Genomic DNA, 17,200 nt, shown 5'->3' on the forward strand with positions numbered 1-17,200 from the left:
GCTGTTGTGTAACTTGTTTACCATTATGCTATAACCATTAGTCCCTTCTAGTGTATATGCCTCCTAGCAACAAAAATTGTTATGTCAACAATGTAGGTGAGAACCACAAAACAAGTCAAGTAATATATTCCAAAATTGGTCATCAATTGCTGCACTATGCTGAATGCATCTTGGGAATGCTTATGTGGGATGCTCACTTCAACAATAATCATAATAGTGGAATTATTAATAAGTGTTTTTTTGACATGTTAGTCTGACTATGATTACATGTTTTTAGTTAGCTGTGCCTTACCATATACTGTATCCCTTTCTGTATATGCAGGGTGGATACTGATGTTGTGACTGTTGGCGGGTGAGTTTATGGTCAATGGACAAATCACACAAATGGTGAAGAAAAATTAATATGTGGTACCAAGACCCCACTACTATGAACTCTTGGTGGTACTTCATAGCGAAAAACTAGTGTATCTTGTTTCTTGTAGTCATTTATTTAATTTTATGGGATGATCATAATGTAAATGTTTACTATTACAGTATATTCGTGCTATCATTAAAGAGTTTCTATAATTGTGGGTTAAGTGCTGAAAGGTGATGTGCTGATACTGGCTTTTTAAGTGAACACTGAAGTTTCACAGGCACTGAAGGGCTGGGGCGGGATTAAAGACATGCACGGGTAATGTAGCAGTAAGTTACTTCAACTGTATCACTACAGCGGGTATGAAACAGCTACATGGCTATAGCTATGTACGGCCCTGCATGGGCTGGACTCGGTCACGCTATAACGAGTCAGTGGAGGCATACTGTGGCAAATTTAAAACAAATCAGAGACTGGACTCACAATTAAACCAAGAGTTGACAGCACAATGTCTATCAAATCAGCCAGCTCGCTATGGCTAATGACCTTGCCTACTTCCACACTGTTTGGGTTTGGGAATTAAGGCGGGCGCCTCACACCTCGACATCATGGCGGCAAGTTTGAATCTTCAAAGAGCACAAAAGCAATCTCATAAACTAACGAACAACTTTTAGCAAAATTAAATGTACAGATACATTGTGTAAAAAGCCCCTGATAGCCGCGGCCTTTTTACAATACGACTTCATGGTTGAAAGAAAATCGCTCCAATGGGATGCGATGACGAAGAAAATGAAAAAAAGAACGATGCACAGTTGAATAAATAATTTAATTAATGCATTGTAAATGGGTGGGTGATGGAACAAACTACTCCAACAATTCGCCTGAATTTTTGTATGGTAGTTACTCATTATAGAAAGGTTACATGCCCCTGGTTTTGAGGTGGAATCTTTTAGTAAGGCTGAGACTTCGCCATGCGGTTTTTAAATATTGCATAATCGATCCCTCATGTAAATGATTCACAGTAGTGGTCGCGTGTTTATTATTGCGGGCACGCGCTTTGTGCTTCTTGGCCTCGCAACTCACTACCGTGAGTCTTGATATGAAGGAACTTCAATTAAATTTTTAGAAACTAATTAAATGATTGTTACAATATTCAAGCAATATGTTTCAGCAAACTCCAAGTGCTCAATATGATAGTACTACAAGTAATGAGCTTGCATGCTTGGGGTCAAATACCCGCATGAGTAGTTGTATATAGCAGTATAAACATTAACATTAATGTGTAGATATATTTATAATTACATCATTGATTCATTGTGTGTAATCATGTGGTCATCCAGCTGACCACATTATCAAAGTAGCTAGGAGAAACTTGTTGAATTTTGTTTACAAAGTTATTTGATATTTGTTTATATACACCATTCAGTTTTCCAGACTTGATGTAGTCAACCATCTCCCTTATGTCGACCAAACTACAAGACTCCAATACATGTAATATTCTTTGACAGAATTCAATGTTTACTTTAACCAAAGGCAAATAAAACAAAACATAGGGATGATAACTGGAAGTATTCATGATCATCTTTTCGAGCAAAGCTTTGAGAGCACCATTATTAATTGCACAGTCATAGCCAATCATTTGATTTATTATGTTTACACATTTTTCAGCAATAGCAAAAATAGGTTGATTGTGACAATTATCCTCTAACTCTTGAATTAAATCATTATAGTTTTGCTCTAGTAAACATTTTGCAGCAATCTGATATAGTGGTTGGCTGGCTTTACAAGAATTCTTCAGTAAGCTCTGGCATTCATTAATAAGAATGTTTTGCTGATTTACTAATATTGACAATGCAGGTGATGATTCAACATTGGTTGAAAATGTGTCTGCAATTATCCCCCGTAAAGCTTCAAGGGTTACTATAAACTCATGTGGTTGACACATATTAAGTGCATTTATATGTCGCAGGAAATCAGGAATATAACAATACTGCAAAAGTGAATGAAAATATTTTAAAAAGTCTACATCATTCATTGACATTAAATCTGGTGACCCAAAGCATTTATTGAATTCTTGAGCTAGCTCTTGAATAATATGACGTTTGCCCCGTAATGTGGAGTCCACTGCAGTATGATTATACAACTGTACCACTTCTATTGATGAGATATTCTCCATTATATACTGGCTAATGACTGCATGAATTGTGATGTGGCGTTGATTAACACCAAAAGGCAAGATTACACAATTGGACAACATAACTAACCCAAAGTCCCATATCTTGTCAATGACTTCTGTAGCTTTAAGAGGTGTAATATTCCAAATTATGTAGAGTATAGATACAGGTATGGAATACCCTATTCCAGTTGAAATAATCATTGCTTTTAACTTGGATGATGTGGATTCTTCAACTAAATCCAATGTAACTTCAATGCAGGCTTTTACAGCGTATTTTCGATCAGTCTTTTCTCTATCAAACGCTGTAAGACCTTTTTCATACAACTTCTCATTGACCATTTTTATGGCATCATGGGATACCATTCCATATTGTATTATGTAGTGTGCAAGTTGGCCTCTAACTAGGCAGAGCAGAAGAGGCCACAAGTGAACATCATGTGCAAGTTCATTAAGCAACTTGCAGTCATTTACAGACAAATTACTTTCAAATATTTTTCCAGATGTTAGCAAAGAAACAGCCTCATATTGTGTCATTGGACCTGCACAAATGTGCTCTTTAGATGGAATTTCTCTCTGAATATCATTTTTTCTAGTAGTCACAATAGTCTTACAATTGCTAAATGCTCTAACAATTGGCTCTGCATCTTCAACTTGCCACACATCATCAATAATGACCAACATTTTATTACACTGATTAGTTGTTATTTGTCGTATTTCCTTTACTAAGTTATCAGTGGTCAAGCTTTTAGTAGGAAATTGGGTACCAGTTAATTGATAGTACAACTCATTTAATTTCACAAGTGGATGACAAGCTTGTGGTCCCAGCTCAGCAAACACAAACCCACTCTTGAACTTGGCTTTGATTGCATCATGGTAGCATAGAGCTATTACAAGTGTGGTTTTACCAAATCCTCCAACACCAGTAACAGTGACAGTTGATCCCATCCTGGTAGGGTCCAGTTCAGTTGTCAGTATAGCAGTAACTAATTCTTCAAGTAGTTCATGACGAGGAATATAAAATGGAGGTAACAATGGTGGTTCTTGATATCTAATACCTATACATATACAAGAATCCATAAATGCATGCAATCAAAAAATCCAGGATCAAATAGAAAATCAGTATAGTGAAAACATGATTAAACAATTTGCAAAAAATAGAGACAAATCAGGTCAGTTGGGTGGTGCCAATGTACCCAGTGTAAAGTAAATTAAACTTTTTATTGTCATGGTTATTCTCCCTACTAACTTGTAAGATTTCAAATTTATTCATACTACAGTATTCATCATTATGACACAGCATGCCAGACTAGTAGCTGTGAGACTAAATTGTGTGACTATATAGATGCATCCCTATATTTACCTGAATTCAGACTTACCTTCGTCTTCTTTATGCAACCAAACCACACTGAGGCATTACTTTTCCATATCAACACTTTACTTGAGCAGCACACAGTATTTAGATACTACAAAATTATTTATAGCGCTTACACTACTGTAAGAGGTACCGGAAATCCGGTGGACACCTGCAACCTCACAATAGGTTCGAGGCTATACCTGTTAATAATCTACGTACATTGGTTAATTAAGATTCAGCACGGTGACCACACCTCAACAATCTCTTTATTTGAACACAATGACCACACCCTTTATTGGTCTAGCAGTAGCTACAGTTATTTTTCTGTGATTACAGTTTTATAATGATACGTAACATGAGACCATGTCCCCAAAATGCAGTGCAGATAGGTCAGTTACTAGTTGAAAAAGTGATACCTACATTTTGTGTCCCTGAGGCCTTGCTTTCAGACAGGGGAATAACCTGCTATCATTTCTGATGAAAGACATTTGCGATATTGAGAAGTTAAATGTTACCGTGAACCATCCCCAAATGCAATGGAAATGTTGAGAGATTTATTAGCATGCTGCAAAGTTTGGTTTACAATGGGACCAATATCTTAGTGGAGTCTTAAGGGCATATCATAATAAACCCCGACAACTCATCTGGGGAGAAACGTTCCTATTTGCTGTATGGGTTTGATTGTCGTACTCCTACTGAAGCTGCATTACTACCTACTAAAGCACTTAAAGCTACCAATTTTAGTGACTGTCGTGAACAGATGAGGCTAATGTTGTCATCAGCTAGAAGTTTAGCTAAGGAAGTAAACAGAAACTCACAAGACCCAATATGACAAGTCAGCTAAAGATTCCAAGATAAAAGTAGGTGATTGTGTGCTAGTGTATTTTACTCAGGATGAAACTGGTAAAACTAGAAAACTTTCCCAACCATGGCATGGGCCATATTGAGTAATCTCTTGGAAAGATCCAGACATTATAGCCTCCAAGGTCTACTTTCCTGATGACCCACCAATTCAGATTCATCAGTCCAGCGTTCAGTTATGTCCTACATCTTTTCCTACAAATTTCTATTGGTATGGAAGTAAAAGAGCCAAACCTGGCAGATCATCAAAGAAAGTGATGAAACATTTAAGTGATTTGCAGACTGAAATGGAGCACCTTTCTACAGTTAACAGAAATGATAATGCTGAAGATGAAATGTCAAAGCAAATCAATCAAATACACCTCCACATACTGACAAATGCCTTACAAAGCAAGAGAAAATCTGAAGAGCTTGGGTTGAGCTTGCTGATGGTGGAGATGATGTAAAGTAGTTATAGGTGTTGATCTAACTATAAAGTGCTGACATAACTACCATATAGAAACAATAAACAATTAAACCTTACTCAAAACTACAACTGTACTAAAATTTCTTGAAGGCCTCAACTATGTATAATAGTAAAAATAAAATTGATATTATTTGATACTAAAACTAAACTATAATGCTAAAACTGATGAGACCTCTACTATGTATTGTGTTTTAGGTTTGAAATTTATTAATTTATTAAGGCCTTACAGCACAAGTGTTGAAGGTCTGCAGGACACCTGGTCCTACATAAAGATGAATTTTAAGGACAAAAGGAAAATTGTAGCATACAGTAGTTAGTTGTAAATTCAACTCTTGGCACAATTCATTCAGTACTAGCACAGAATAAAATGCAGCAGCAATATAGAGGGAAAAAAATCAAGTTATTTATACTACTATTATTAATTTAGATTTTAGTATTAGTTTAATGAAACTCTTAATTATATAAGTTGGGATTGACCCAAAAATAACACGCACCGCCAAAAATGCCATCTTTAAAAATCATCCTAGAGATATCTTACAGTGCATGATGAAAATTATGAAATAATTATTAGTCTATTTAACATCAAACAAAGGGTAAAGGGGAAGTCACTGGATTAAAAAAAAATTACTCAAACTTGAAATTTAGGCTCACAGCTTGCCTCACCGACCGCAGCTGCAAGGTTAGAGGTCAAACAAGCAATGCACATGGCCACCATTTTACACCACAACAACAAACTCATCAGTGGAATGTGCTTTTTGGGATTCCGATGAGTGTGTGCCCTCTGTGCCTTGTCTTCCCTTTTATCCACAATCAGGCTGTTCTCCTTCATGCAACGAAAACATATCAAGGAGTTAACTTTTCATGTCAACATTTTCCTTGAGCAGTAATAGATGCCACAAAACTGTTTAAAGTGCTTGTGCTACTGTAAATGAACTGGACATCCCATAGATACCTGTAACTTTACAATGGCTTCAAACCACACCCATTAATGATCTAGGTTGACTAATAACAGTCGAGTGAAATCTATTTACTTGAACAAGATGGCAGTACCTCTGGTCTGGCTGTGTTGCCTGTATTATACTGACCACGCCCCTTTGCTAGAGGTTGACTCAAGATACTCTAATGCAGCAGTCACTCTAATAGAACAGTCACACATGTTATTATTATTAACACTTTACAGTGACCAGCAGTGAAGGTCTGACTGCAACTTGTGCATGTATAGCAGTAAGCTACAACAAAAACACTATACAAACTTGTATATTAATTTAAAATGAAGTAGGAATCCAAGCGATAAAAGGTACTGAAACAAGAGATGAATGATTGTATTACAGCATAGCTCAGTACGAAATCCCTACTATGACATTGATCAAATGTTATGACATGCAAATGTAGGGGTTTTCTCACCAAGCAATACCATCATTCATCTCTTCTTTCAGTACTTTTTATCACCTGGATCCCGGATGGTTGCAGGTTTGAGGCTGCCAAGGTCCAGTCAGGGATTTTTTCTCTGCTTTGTAATTTCAAACACACCTTATATAACATCTTTAAACAGGTTGTATGACCAGGTGTCCTACAGATCTTGTGCTGTAAAGTATTAATAAATGCAAATTTTAAATTAACAATTTTTTAACATACTATAGTACAGTAGTTCACTAAAACAAAATGGCGTACTATTAAAACATTTAGCTTTAACTGACGTTCAAAAACTATACAATCCCTTGCAAATAAAACAAATTTCCATGAAAACTTCCATCTTGTAACACAATGCCTATTTTGGAACTTACTTTTACAGCCAGGATGTAGTGGTTCTGGCAAATGTCCAAGTGCTTCCTCTAATCTGGCCCAAGTAGGTCTAGGGGACATTCTGATCCATTTTTGCAACATCGCCTTACAGCATTCTGTACTGCTGGATGGATGACTAGCATGATCCACTGCTATTGCATTTAAGGTATACATAGGTATTTCCAATTCCAAGCCAAGATCTTTCCATACTGATGCATAGACTGGTACTATGTGTCTGTATAATTCACGTAGCTGTGGTACATCATTACCTAATAATTCAAGTTGAAGTGGCAATAATACATGTACAGTAGATACATATGAGCATGTGTATATAATAATCAATATACAATGAAGAATGTGTGGCCACTTTAGGGTATGACCATACTGTTTGATATATCAGTACTGTTTGATATTAATGTCAGTTGTATTACATGGTATATACCACGACAGTGAATAAATAGATATGATACACTAAATAATACGTAAGCCCAATTATTTCGTACATACCAGAATGTGATTGATTAGCAGGTACTGTTGATTTTTTGGAAGTTTTGGGTACAGATATTTCGTCTGCTTGAGTTGGCAGTTGTTCTGGTCTTGTTGGTTCATTTCTACTTATTGATAATCCATGGCTGCCTGTTAGCATCGTTTCTCTACCTATACATATGTACCAAGAATATCAACATTACATACACATGCAGGTAGCCAAGGGAATGTAGTTGAAGAAACAACACATTAATGAATATGTGTACCTATGGAAACCTCATATCAGTATTTTTCTAATTTCAGGTTTGGTGGAAACATATAATATGCCAACAAAATTTATGATGGTGCTTGAAGCCCAAAATCACATGCATGTTTTTCTAAAAGTTTCTAGGACATTTGCAGGCACACTTCCAGGAGCTCCAAAACCATGTTATGGTGTTAACCATTTCTACAATGTATGTAATATTCAAAACTTTTTAAGGTGCATGACTGTCAATTTTTCACTATAGGTACTGTATTGTCTATGATAGTGTGGTATGTCTGACTGCTGATTAATAAACTTCTACATATATGTGATAATGATCTTCTGGAACTAACTTTTCTTCAAAATATCCACAATATTTGCTAGCCCAATAGCATCAGTTAATTTTTCCAGTGCATCACAAAAACCAGCGATATCTTCAGTGTAGCTCTCAATGAGACAATTCAACATTAACTTGTTTGCAGTTTGTGAATCAGAACACTCAACAACGGTACACACACAATCATCTGTCAAATCATCTTGTAAGACATCAAGTGTGCCCAGGAAATTATCAGGAAGAGAGCAAAGAATGGCATTGAATTGTGACTGCATCAGTGACAAGTTTGTAGAGGCTACGTGTATAGACAAAAATGATATTTATAAAGTAATAGGAATGACATTCTGAGATTGATAATTATGTGCAAACACATACAAAAACAGTGCTAAGATGAAATAAAGTGTAACACTTTTGATAACTATCATAAGCCATGAGGTATGACTTTGTAGTTTTCTCATACATTACCTGTGCAACAGTTGCCACTTCTGGGCAATCACATAGATAATGTATGGGAAAAGTAGAACTTAAAAATGTCATATCTCATGACCCACGTATATATGCACATATCACTGTCCTTAAAGTAATTGGAGAGGTTACTTTAGACATTCACATCTACAAAAAAACATAATATTGAAGTTGCCAGGGACAGCAGATATTGTTACTGCTATTATGAAATGCATCCATTATAACCCAACAGTTTTTTCTAAAGTGAATATTAATGTTTGAGTACCTAACCTATTGGAGAATCATTCTGAACACCGAATGACAATGAATATACCTTTTCTTAAGTTATTAATAGTCACGTCAAGGCTGGGAACATTGACAATTCTTTCCAGTACATCACAAAAACCAGCAACATCTTCAGTGTAGTTCTCAATGAGACAATGCAACATCAGTTTGTTAGCAGTTTGTGAATCAGAACACTCAACAACTGCACATATACATTCATCAGTCAAATCATCTTGTAAGACGTCAAGTGTGCCCAGGAAATTATCCGGAAGAGAATGTAAGATGGAATCATACCCTGATTGCAGTAATGATAAGCCTAAAAGCATACAATAGAAACAAATAAGTAAGGGTACATAGGTTAAGAAATATCTATGTACATACATGTACGTACATGTACATACATCACATAAATAACAAGAAATGTTCATGTTTTTTTATTCCTTGATGGGACAACTATTTTTGTTTTGGAACTTTTTAAAATGTACACAACTTTTTGTTATGTGTACCTTGTTTTTCATGGTACTGTTTTTTCTCTCACTACATGTGTTGCTACATAACAATATAGCTACGTATGTATGTATATTCTCAAAGGGAGTCACTTATAGGTTAAATAAACATAGAAGGAAAACTTTAGGAAATTTAAACTATGTGACCGAATTTGATAAAATAAGGCTTCGACGCGCAAAGCTTCGTTAGGAGATATGGCGATTTTAAGGAATCATTGTGTAATAACTTCCCAGTGCCTACAGCTGTGCAAACAAAATTTGCACCAATTATTCATCTATTTACTAGCTATCACTGAGTGGGTGTATACATTTCTGATACCCAAAATTTGTCCTGTTTTGGGCAGCTTTTTTCGAGTGGGTAATAATATCACAGGTGGCAGTAATAGGGTGGGAGGTGGTGGGTGGGCTTAATATAGGGGTATAAAATGAAGTAAGAAGACGATTGGAATCCAGAGGTCAAGCTTGGGCTCTCTGTGGCCCTCAAATCACTCCAAATTGACTGAGAACACTATTAGCGAGCTCTCTGTGAAGTTCCAGCTCACTACACACCATTATCACAAAGCCATGGCCATTTAATGGTGCCAATCTCCCACTCGTGGCTTTGACAGGGTCGGAAGAAAGCTGCTACAGAAACCAGACTTGCCAGTCCTGAAGGAAGTACAGTGTGGAATATGATAGTGTATTAGACCAGCAATCCATTTCTGGTAAAAACGTAAGTTTGATTTTGTGTGTGTAGAAGCCTTGTTATATGAAATCCGGTCACATATACTGAATTAGGGATTAAATGTTAAATGTCATCAGCAGGTATAGGCAGCCTCTCTTGTTTTATTACTTTCAAATTGGCTATTCTTTTGTTTCACTACTTTTTTCGATCCTAATCCAACTTTAAATTCCTTATTTTTCTTTTACTTGTTTGTCTACTTTTCTGTAACTTAATTATGGATGATGAACCTGCACATACACATCAAAAGGAAGTAGGGCACCTGACATACCATATATCTGGATGCACACCCAAACAATCGATTACTATGAAAAGAGAGGTAGGTATATTATGCTTCATTTTCAGCCATTTTCTGCCAGTTTGAGCCATTTTCAGCCTGCTACACAGTTTTACAGATGAAAAACAGTACGAGAATATCAATACAATCACTACAGAAAACACAGACGATGTTAGTAATAAATGTGAGTATGCAAGAAGAAGCCATGTGTGCTAACATGAATGAACACCTGGTACTCTCAGTGGAAAGTGATGGGCACAAAGGTAAGTCCATGATGCGTGCACTGTAGGTTATGTGGTACTGTATGCCAGTTGGACTGAAGCAATGTCTAACAGTGAGCCTTAGCCATTATTGAGTTAATCTTGTGTGCAGGAAGGAAGGAAGGAAGGGAAGGGAAGGGAGGGAAGGGAAGGGAAGGGAAGGGAAGGGAAGGGAAGGGAAGGGAAGGGAGGGAGGTATCATTAGAAAATTTTACTAAATACAAAATCTAAAAACTTTGTAGCCACTTATTGGAAGCATTTGGGCTTGATTCAAACACCTAAGCAATACTGCAAAGATGCCATGAAGGTATTATGAGGTTAGCTTTGGGTCAATGTTTAAGCCCAATTCTTTACGATCCCTAATATACAGTACTTATTTTACTGTATGATACTGAAAAAGGGTAACTATGGCAATGAAGTTCTGCAAGTAGAGTCACGATCTTATCATCTTACTTGAGTGCATAACATAGTCAATAGGGCAAGTCCTGCACTGTACAGTAGGTATACCAGTACACTATGAATTTACAAAACATCCTATATTACAACAAAGGTAGTAAAAAGCCATCTGTATGACTGGATAAGCAAGTACACCATGACGGATGTATCTGCACAGAATGGATTAACAAAATTACCAGATTAAGTATAATGAATGTGACAATATGGTTATGTCGAGTGCATATTTCCCACAATTATGTGGATCTTTGGCATCAACTAGACTGGGGTGAGAGTACGTAACATGCAGCTATTAATGCAGTACAATACCAAGCTGTTATAGTCAGAGTATTATGTGTACGTATACCTAACTGTAATAAGTTTACAGCTAACCATAAAGACTCCCAAGCAAGTATAACAAGAAGACAATGACAATTCAAAATAACTTTAAAAACAATAACAACAACAACAAAAGTTTTGAAGAAGCCTTGAATCAAATTTGAGTAAGAAAACATAATGGACAAAATATAATGTAAAACAGTCAGGATATTTTTCTACGTCTATTATAGCTCATAGATAACATTCTTCAGACATACACCGTATATGTACAGTAAGCAAATATGTATCAAGACACTCAGTATTGTGGTGTGTGGCTTAACACCACCAAACCAGACAATCGTGTTACCATGTTAATCTCCTTTACCAAAATTATGTGGGTAGAGATGTACAATTCAAAAAGCTCAATGTGACATAACTGTGTATATAGCCTTCATTTTCTTCAAGACCTCCTTTGACTTTATCATGCCATGTAAAGCCACTAGTATGTAACTCCAGATTATCAGATTTAGAGCAGGTAGCTATGGCTTCAGAACATGTAGTTATGGTGACGTTGTTAGGTGGTGAGCAACACTTTCCATTGTCTTTTACAATTTGTTTGTTAGATGGTTGCTTGGTAGTGGTATCAGAAGTTAGTCTTTTCCTCCAGTACCCTTAACCGAGAACTCAATGATTTCCCTAGTTTTTCTAAATCATGTAGAAAAACACACATGTATACCTTTGTGGCATGTCACAACTTGTTCAGCATCGTTTTCTGATGTTAAGGTAGTGTTAACTGTAGTAGTAGATAGTGTTGGAGAACTATCCAGTTGTGAGACATTGTTTGTGGTCTACAAATATACAATTGCACGCATTAAAATTTAGCTCACATGTTAAACCTACTAACACACAAGGTCATAAGGATCTGTGATACAGTGACTACTGACCAACATTTCAACAGTCATTACAGTGGCCACAGCACATATATCATGCAATAATTTGTTCTATGAAATCCACACATTTTATCTGTCATGGCTACAGTATATTATATGCCCCAGCTGACTATATACTAGCATATGCTAGCTTAAAAAGCATAACAGGTAACCAAAAGTATCAAGCATAATGCCAGTATTATAGGGACGTTTTTAAAAGATTATTGAGTGTGCCAGAATAACAGCATAATATTTTATTATGACTACATTTCATATTTGAAAATTTATAGTATATAACTAAATTATCTAAATTGACTGCTTAATTTCACACTTGAAGGTTCAGATACTCTAATAGAGAAGTCACTTACCCTAATACAGCAATCAGGAAACACACTTGCACTCTAATTAAACAGTCAGTTCTCACTGATTTTGAAAGCATATCTTGAGCATAATAGGCTAAATTTTTTAACACTGCTTAAAAGCATAATAGATAATACGTTAAGGACAATAGGCTAGCAGTATACATTTATTTAATATTAACAAAGCCATCACATAATCAGCACAAAATAACTGTTAAGAGAAATTTGTAGGTTAAACTATATGATCAAGTTAGTAACATTAGATGTAAGTTGAACCATAAAATTGTTAAGATGAGTGAATCCATACCAAAACAGCCAAGCCATGAAAAAAGGATGTGGCATACAGTGGCTAGGGTTGTAAAAGTTATTACATCAATGATAATAAACACAAAATGGCTGCAATGATTTTGGTGTTACTTAGTAACTTTTGGCCACTACTTTTGATATCACAACCTACTAAATGCTGGTTATTTTTACGACCACACCTTTTATCATAGTTTTGCATGGAAATCACTTTGTATTTGCAAGCCTTGAAGCTACTCCTATTAAATAGTATGGTAGTACTGTTTAAGTAGGGATTGCCTCAATAATGAGCAGCATCCGCCAAAAATCTGCCTTCAAAAATCACCCTAGATATATCTTTAGCAGCAAAAAGTACCTAATGACTATAGGCTAAACACATGATGAGTTATGACTCTCAAACTTGAAACTTTGGAAAGGCTATAAGACCCTTTTTTGCAGATCTGGTCACATACCATGATATCAGTAATATCAGAAATCGGTATAAAACTTTTTCAGTAGATAATTGTCTAAGTTGGTCTTGTAGCACAGTGGTTAGAGGATCAGTCTGAAGATACAAGCTGATTCACAGGGGAAAGGGTTCACTTCTTTAGTACATTAGACCAACTTTTTTTTCACAGACCTTTTCTATCACCATTTCTTTCCCTTTACAAAAATGTTAGCAACCTGCTTTTTAGGAGTTTTCCATTTTATAAAAAGTTACAATATAGTGTCCACACTGAAAACCTTTATGATCAGAAGCAACGTACTAGTACTAAATATCAGCACCGGTATCAGTGGTTGTCACACCTATGCACCCAAACACCAGTTGTGTAGCCAGACACTTTTCTTCTGTGCATAGAACTGTTGGTGGGAGCCGAGGGGTCCGCAACTCTTCTTGAAATTGTGTACAGCCTTGCTCTAAAATCTTGGGGGTTTAGAAAACCCGGACCGGACCAGGTCAACTTCTTCAAGTAAGCCAATTCACACAATAGCTATAACATACAATTCACACAATAGCTACTGTAGCTATAACATACACTCTTCACCTTGTAGCCACTCTACCAAGAACATAATTAGCTAGCTACGATGGCTCAGACTGCAACAGCGATCGCGCACGAAACTTCATCTATGATAAAACAACCTAACTAAGCTATTAAAATACTTTCTACTACATTTCACTACGCAATCGCTACAAAGCTATGAGCTCTTTCTGCTGTACTCGACTGTTACACACACTAGTGACCGCCCAAATTTGTTAGAATCGTGATATACAAAGTGAAAGGAACTAAGATAACAGCAAACCTTCGAACCTATGTAAAGGAATAGTCATGGATGACTAGCTAAACTAAGAAAGGTAAGCTAGTGCCCATGCAGGGTAGCTATATAGAGATTTCTGGAGTAGTAAGGTTTTGTTCTATTTAAAGCTTACCTTGACATGTAGCTATAAATACTCCATTACTCATTCATCACTATACCAAAATAAATTCAGAGGTTTGCTGTTATCTTAGTTCCTTTCACTTTGTATATCACGATTCTAATAAATTTGGGTGGTCACTAGTGTGTGTAACAGTTGAGTACAGCAGAAAGAGCTTGTAGCTTTGTAGCGATTGCGTAGTGAAATGTAGTAGAAAGTATTTTAATAGCTTAGTTAGGTTGTTTTATTATGGATGAAGTTTCATGCGCGATCGCTGTTGCAGTCTGAGCCATCGTAGCTAGCTAATTATGTTCTTGGCAGAGTGGCTACAAGGTGAAGAGTGTATGGTTATAGCTAGCTATTGCGTGAATTGTATGTTACAGCTATTGTGTGAATTGGCTTACTTGAAGAAGTTGACCCGGTCCGGTCCGGTCCGGTCCGGACCGGGTTTTCTAAACCCCCCAAAATCTTAAGAGATTTAAAATATGAAATCTCATCTTGTAATAAAATTTCTGTGGATATCAAACATCAAAACATTTTGGATTCTAAGATTTCATTTGCTCTGAAATCTTGCAAAAAAGTATTGAAATACTGACATACACACAAATATAATGTGCCTATACTGAGGGGGCATCTCCAAACTGAGTTTGGTACGCTTAATGTCATTATTTTGACTCCCTTATTCTCCCACCCTTAAATTTGCACTGTAAAAACAAAGTATTGAGTAGTATTGCCACAAAATTAATGGTTTTAAACAAAAAAGAAAAGTTTAATAATAATAGCTACTTCTCAACTACTTCCAGTCTTCCACTACTCATAGCTACTTCTATACAACTTCTTAGCTAAAAGTAAGCCTTGATATAAACTTCTGGTATTCTTTGCTGGTAAAGCTCTTCCAAATGATGTGGTTTGGCACATTTTCGCTTGTCCACTATGGGTGCCCTATAGGCTGGCATGCGTAGAACAAAATAACATCCCCCCTCCCCCATACACACACACACACACACACTATGTTTTTATGATGTATAAGTGCACCATAATCAGTTGGAAATGCCCACCTATCAATGTATTGCCCCACTGCTCCCTCCCTCGGGTATACATGGACTATAGTGAGGATTTGACACACTCAAATGTCAAATGCTCCGTAGATGGGCAAACGTAGTGTGTCAAATCCCCCCAGTCGGGGATTTGATATAGTGTTCATGCAACAAAAATACTTAGGCGCTTAATTTAATAAACGTTTGTCAAATACCCATAATGGGGCAACATCTTCGTGTCAATTTCTCCCATATAAAGCCCGACCCATGCCAGAAAGGGGATACATTAATAGATACATAGTAAAAATAGGAAACATAGCTACATGCTCTGATGCTTTATAGTAGTATTTGGTGACACACATGGGGAAAATATAATATGGTCAGTATGGCTCGAGTAAGGTAAGGGCGGGCGTTTCCGGACAAAGTTTGTACATGTATTAGAAAATTATTTATTTCTCCTCAACGGAAGAACGGATTCTAACATGCTTGGTGCCAAATTGTAGCCAATGAAATAGGTTATCGGTGGTATAAATTGTGAGTGGTAAAGTATAGGGTACTAGGAGAAAGAACGGTCTAAACTTGCAATTTGACAAAATGCTAAAAATTTATGTGGCTGGGGTTTCCGGACACCAGTAAAAGTAGGCGTACTTGGCATTGCTATGGGAATTGCTGCACTCCACTGAGTGCCATGGCCCAGCAGAGACTGATAGCGTTCTGTTTGACTGGTTACTTTGTTTACGGCAGCGATTTTTTTTGCAGCAGAATTGTGTTATGCTGCTTCGGATCTTGCAGTTGTCTTGCAACGCTTTCAAAGATGCGACATTTGATCTACTGCCTGGAAATCTGTACCAGCCCTTACCTGAACACAGAAACAGCATACTGGCCCAGCGGATCCTTGCTGCAGGCTTCTCCGGGCTGCTGGTTGTGTTGATTGCGCATTCAAGTTGACACGACGCAGGTAATGGGCTTGGAATCCAGTTGTACTATCTCTAAACCATATATCCGTTCAATGTATAGTGTGATTGACAATTTTTGGTGCATATGGTCGCTCAGAATTACGAACGATGCCCTCAATCTACGCGCGTATAGAAAGTTTTTTACACAAAAATATTCTACATGCGCAAGCAAATCGTGACGAATCTCACTAATCCTTGAAGCTATCGAGATAAAACTTTGGTATTTTATAGCACACAAGTGGGGTACTTAGGCACTCAAACCATAGCCTGATTGGTTTCCATTCCATCCTTCAGTAGCGGATTAAAAACGAAGTGTCCGGAATACCCAGCTGTCCGGAAACCCCCTTACTTACCTTATATATACATTCAACATACAGTATGGTGTGGCATATTATCTAGCTCGGCGGCACCATAGATTTATAAATCCTGGGGTTTATATAAATCTATATGGCGGCACTAGCGAAGTAAAAATAACAGATCACTTACCGGTGACGATCGGAGTAGGATGTGACGTATAACATACGGTATAACAACAACCAATAGAATAGATAGGATAATTGTAACGATGATCATCTTCAACGCCACGAGTTAAAAACCCAGAATCACGATTGACCCATGGATAGGCGCAGGAGAAAAAGGAACTTGATCACGCGTCATAACGTGTAATTACGCATCCAAGCATTCTTCAGGTGCTCAGATTTGTGTAACAGATCGGAAAGTATAGTGCACCAAGGTATTACATAAACTGATTTTTACATTTTGTGCTGCAACAATGGAAGAAGAGAGAGTACCAAGAGTTACAGCCAGAATTTGATCGTCAAGGAATTCCTTTAGTTACATAAGACTTTTTAAATATTTTTATTTTATTTTTTTATTCCCGCCTCCACCCCCAGCACAAAAGGCATGTGTGCTGGACACAACT

General features: G+C 36.9%; 1 protein-coding gene across 2 annotated transcripts; it reads right to left on the bottom strand.

Annotated features, from left to right (window-relative positions):
• Window positions 1-1,507: 1,507 nt before the first annotated feature.
• On the bottom strand, window positions 1,508-16,925 carry LOC136253979 (uncharacterized). Of its 2 annotated transcripts, XM_066046625.1 has the most exons (7): window positions 16,765-16,925; window positions 12,038-12,149; window positions 8,837-9,103; window positions 8,078-8,353; window positions 7,502-7,651; window positions 6,997-7,263; window positions 1,508-3,586 (listed from the first exon to the last, which is right to left on the bottom strand). In XM_066046625.1, the coding sequence occupies exons 1-7, from the start codon at window positions 16,849-16,851 to the stop codon at window positions 1,680-1,682; spliced, it is 3,066 nt and encodes a 1,021-aa protein (XP_065902697.1). In that variant the 5' UTR covers window positions 16,852-16,925; the 3' UTR covers window positions 1,508-1,679. The 2 variants fall into 2 exon arrangements, with proteins under 2 accessions (XP_065902697.1, XP_065902698.1); XM_066046626.1 differs by lacking the exons at window positions 12,038-12,149; window positions 16,765-16,925 and adding an exon at window positions 10,286-10,348.
• Window positions 16,926-17,200: the final 275 nt, after the last annotated feature.

Source organism: Dysidea avara, chromosome 4, assembly GCF_963678975.1.
Source record: "Dysidea avara chromosome 4, odDysAvar1.4, whole genome shotgun sequence".
In the NCBI taxonomy this organism is placed as follows: domain Eukaryota; kingdom Metazoa; phylum Porifera; class Demospongiae; order Dictyoceratida; family Dysideidae; genus Dysidea; species Dysidea avara.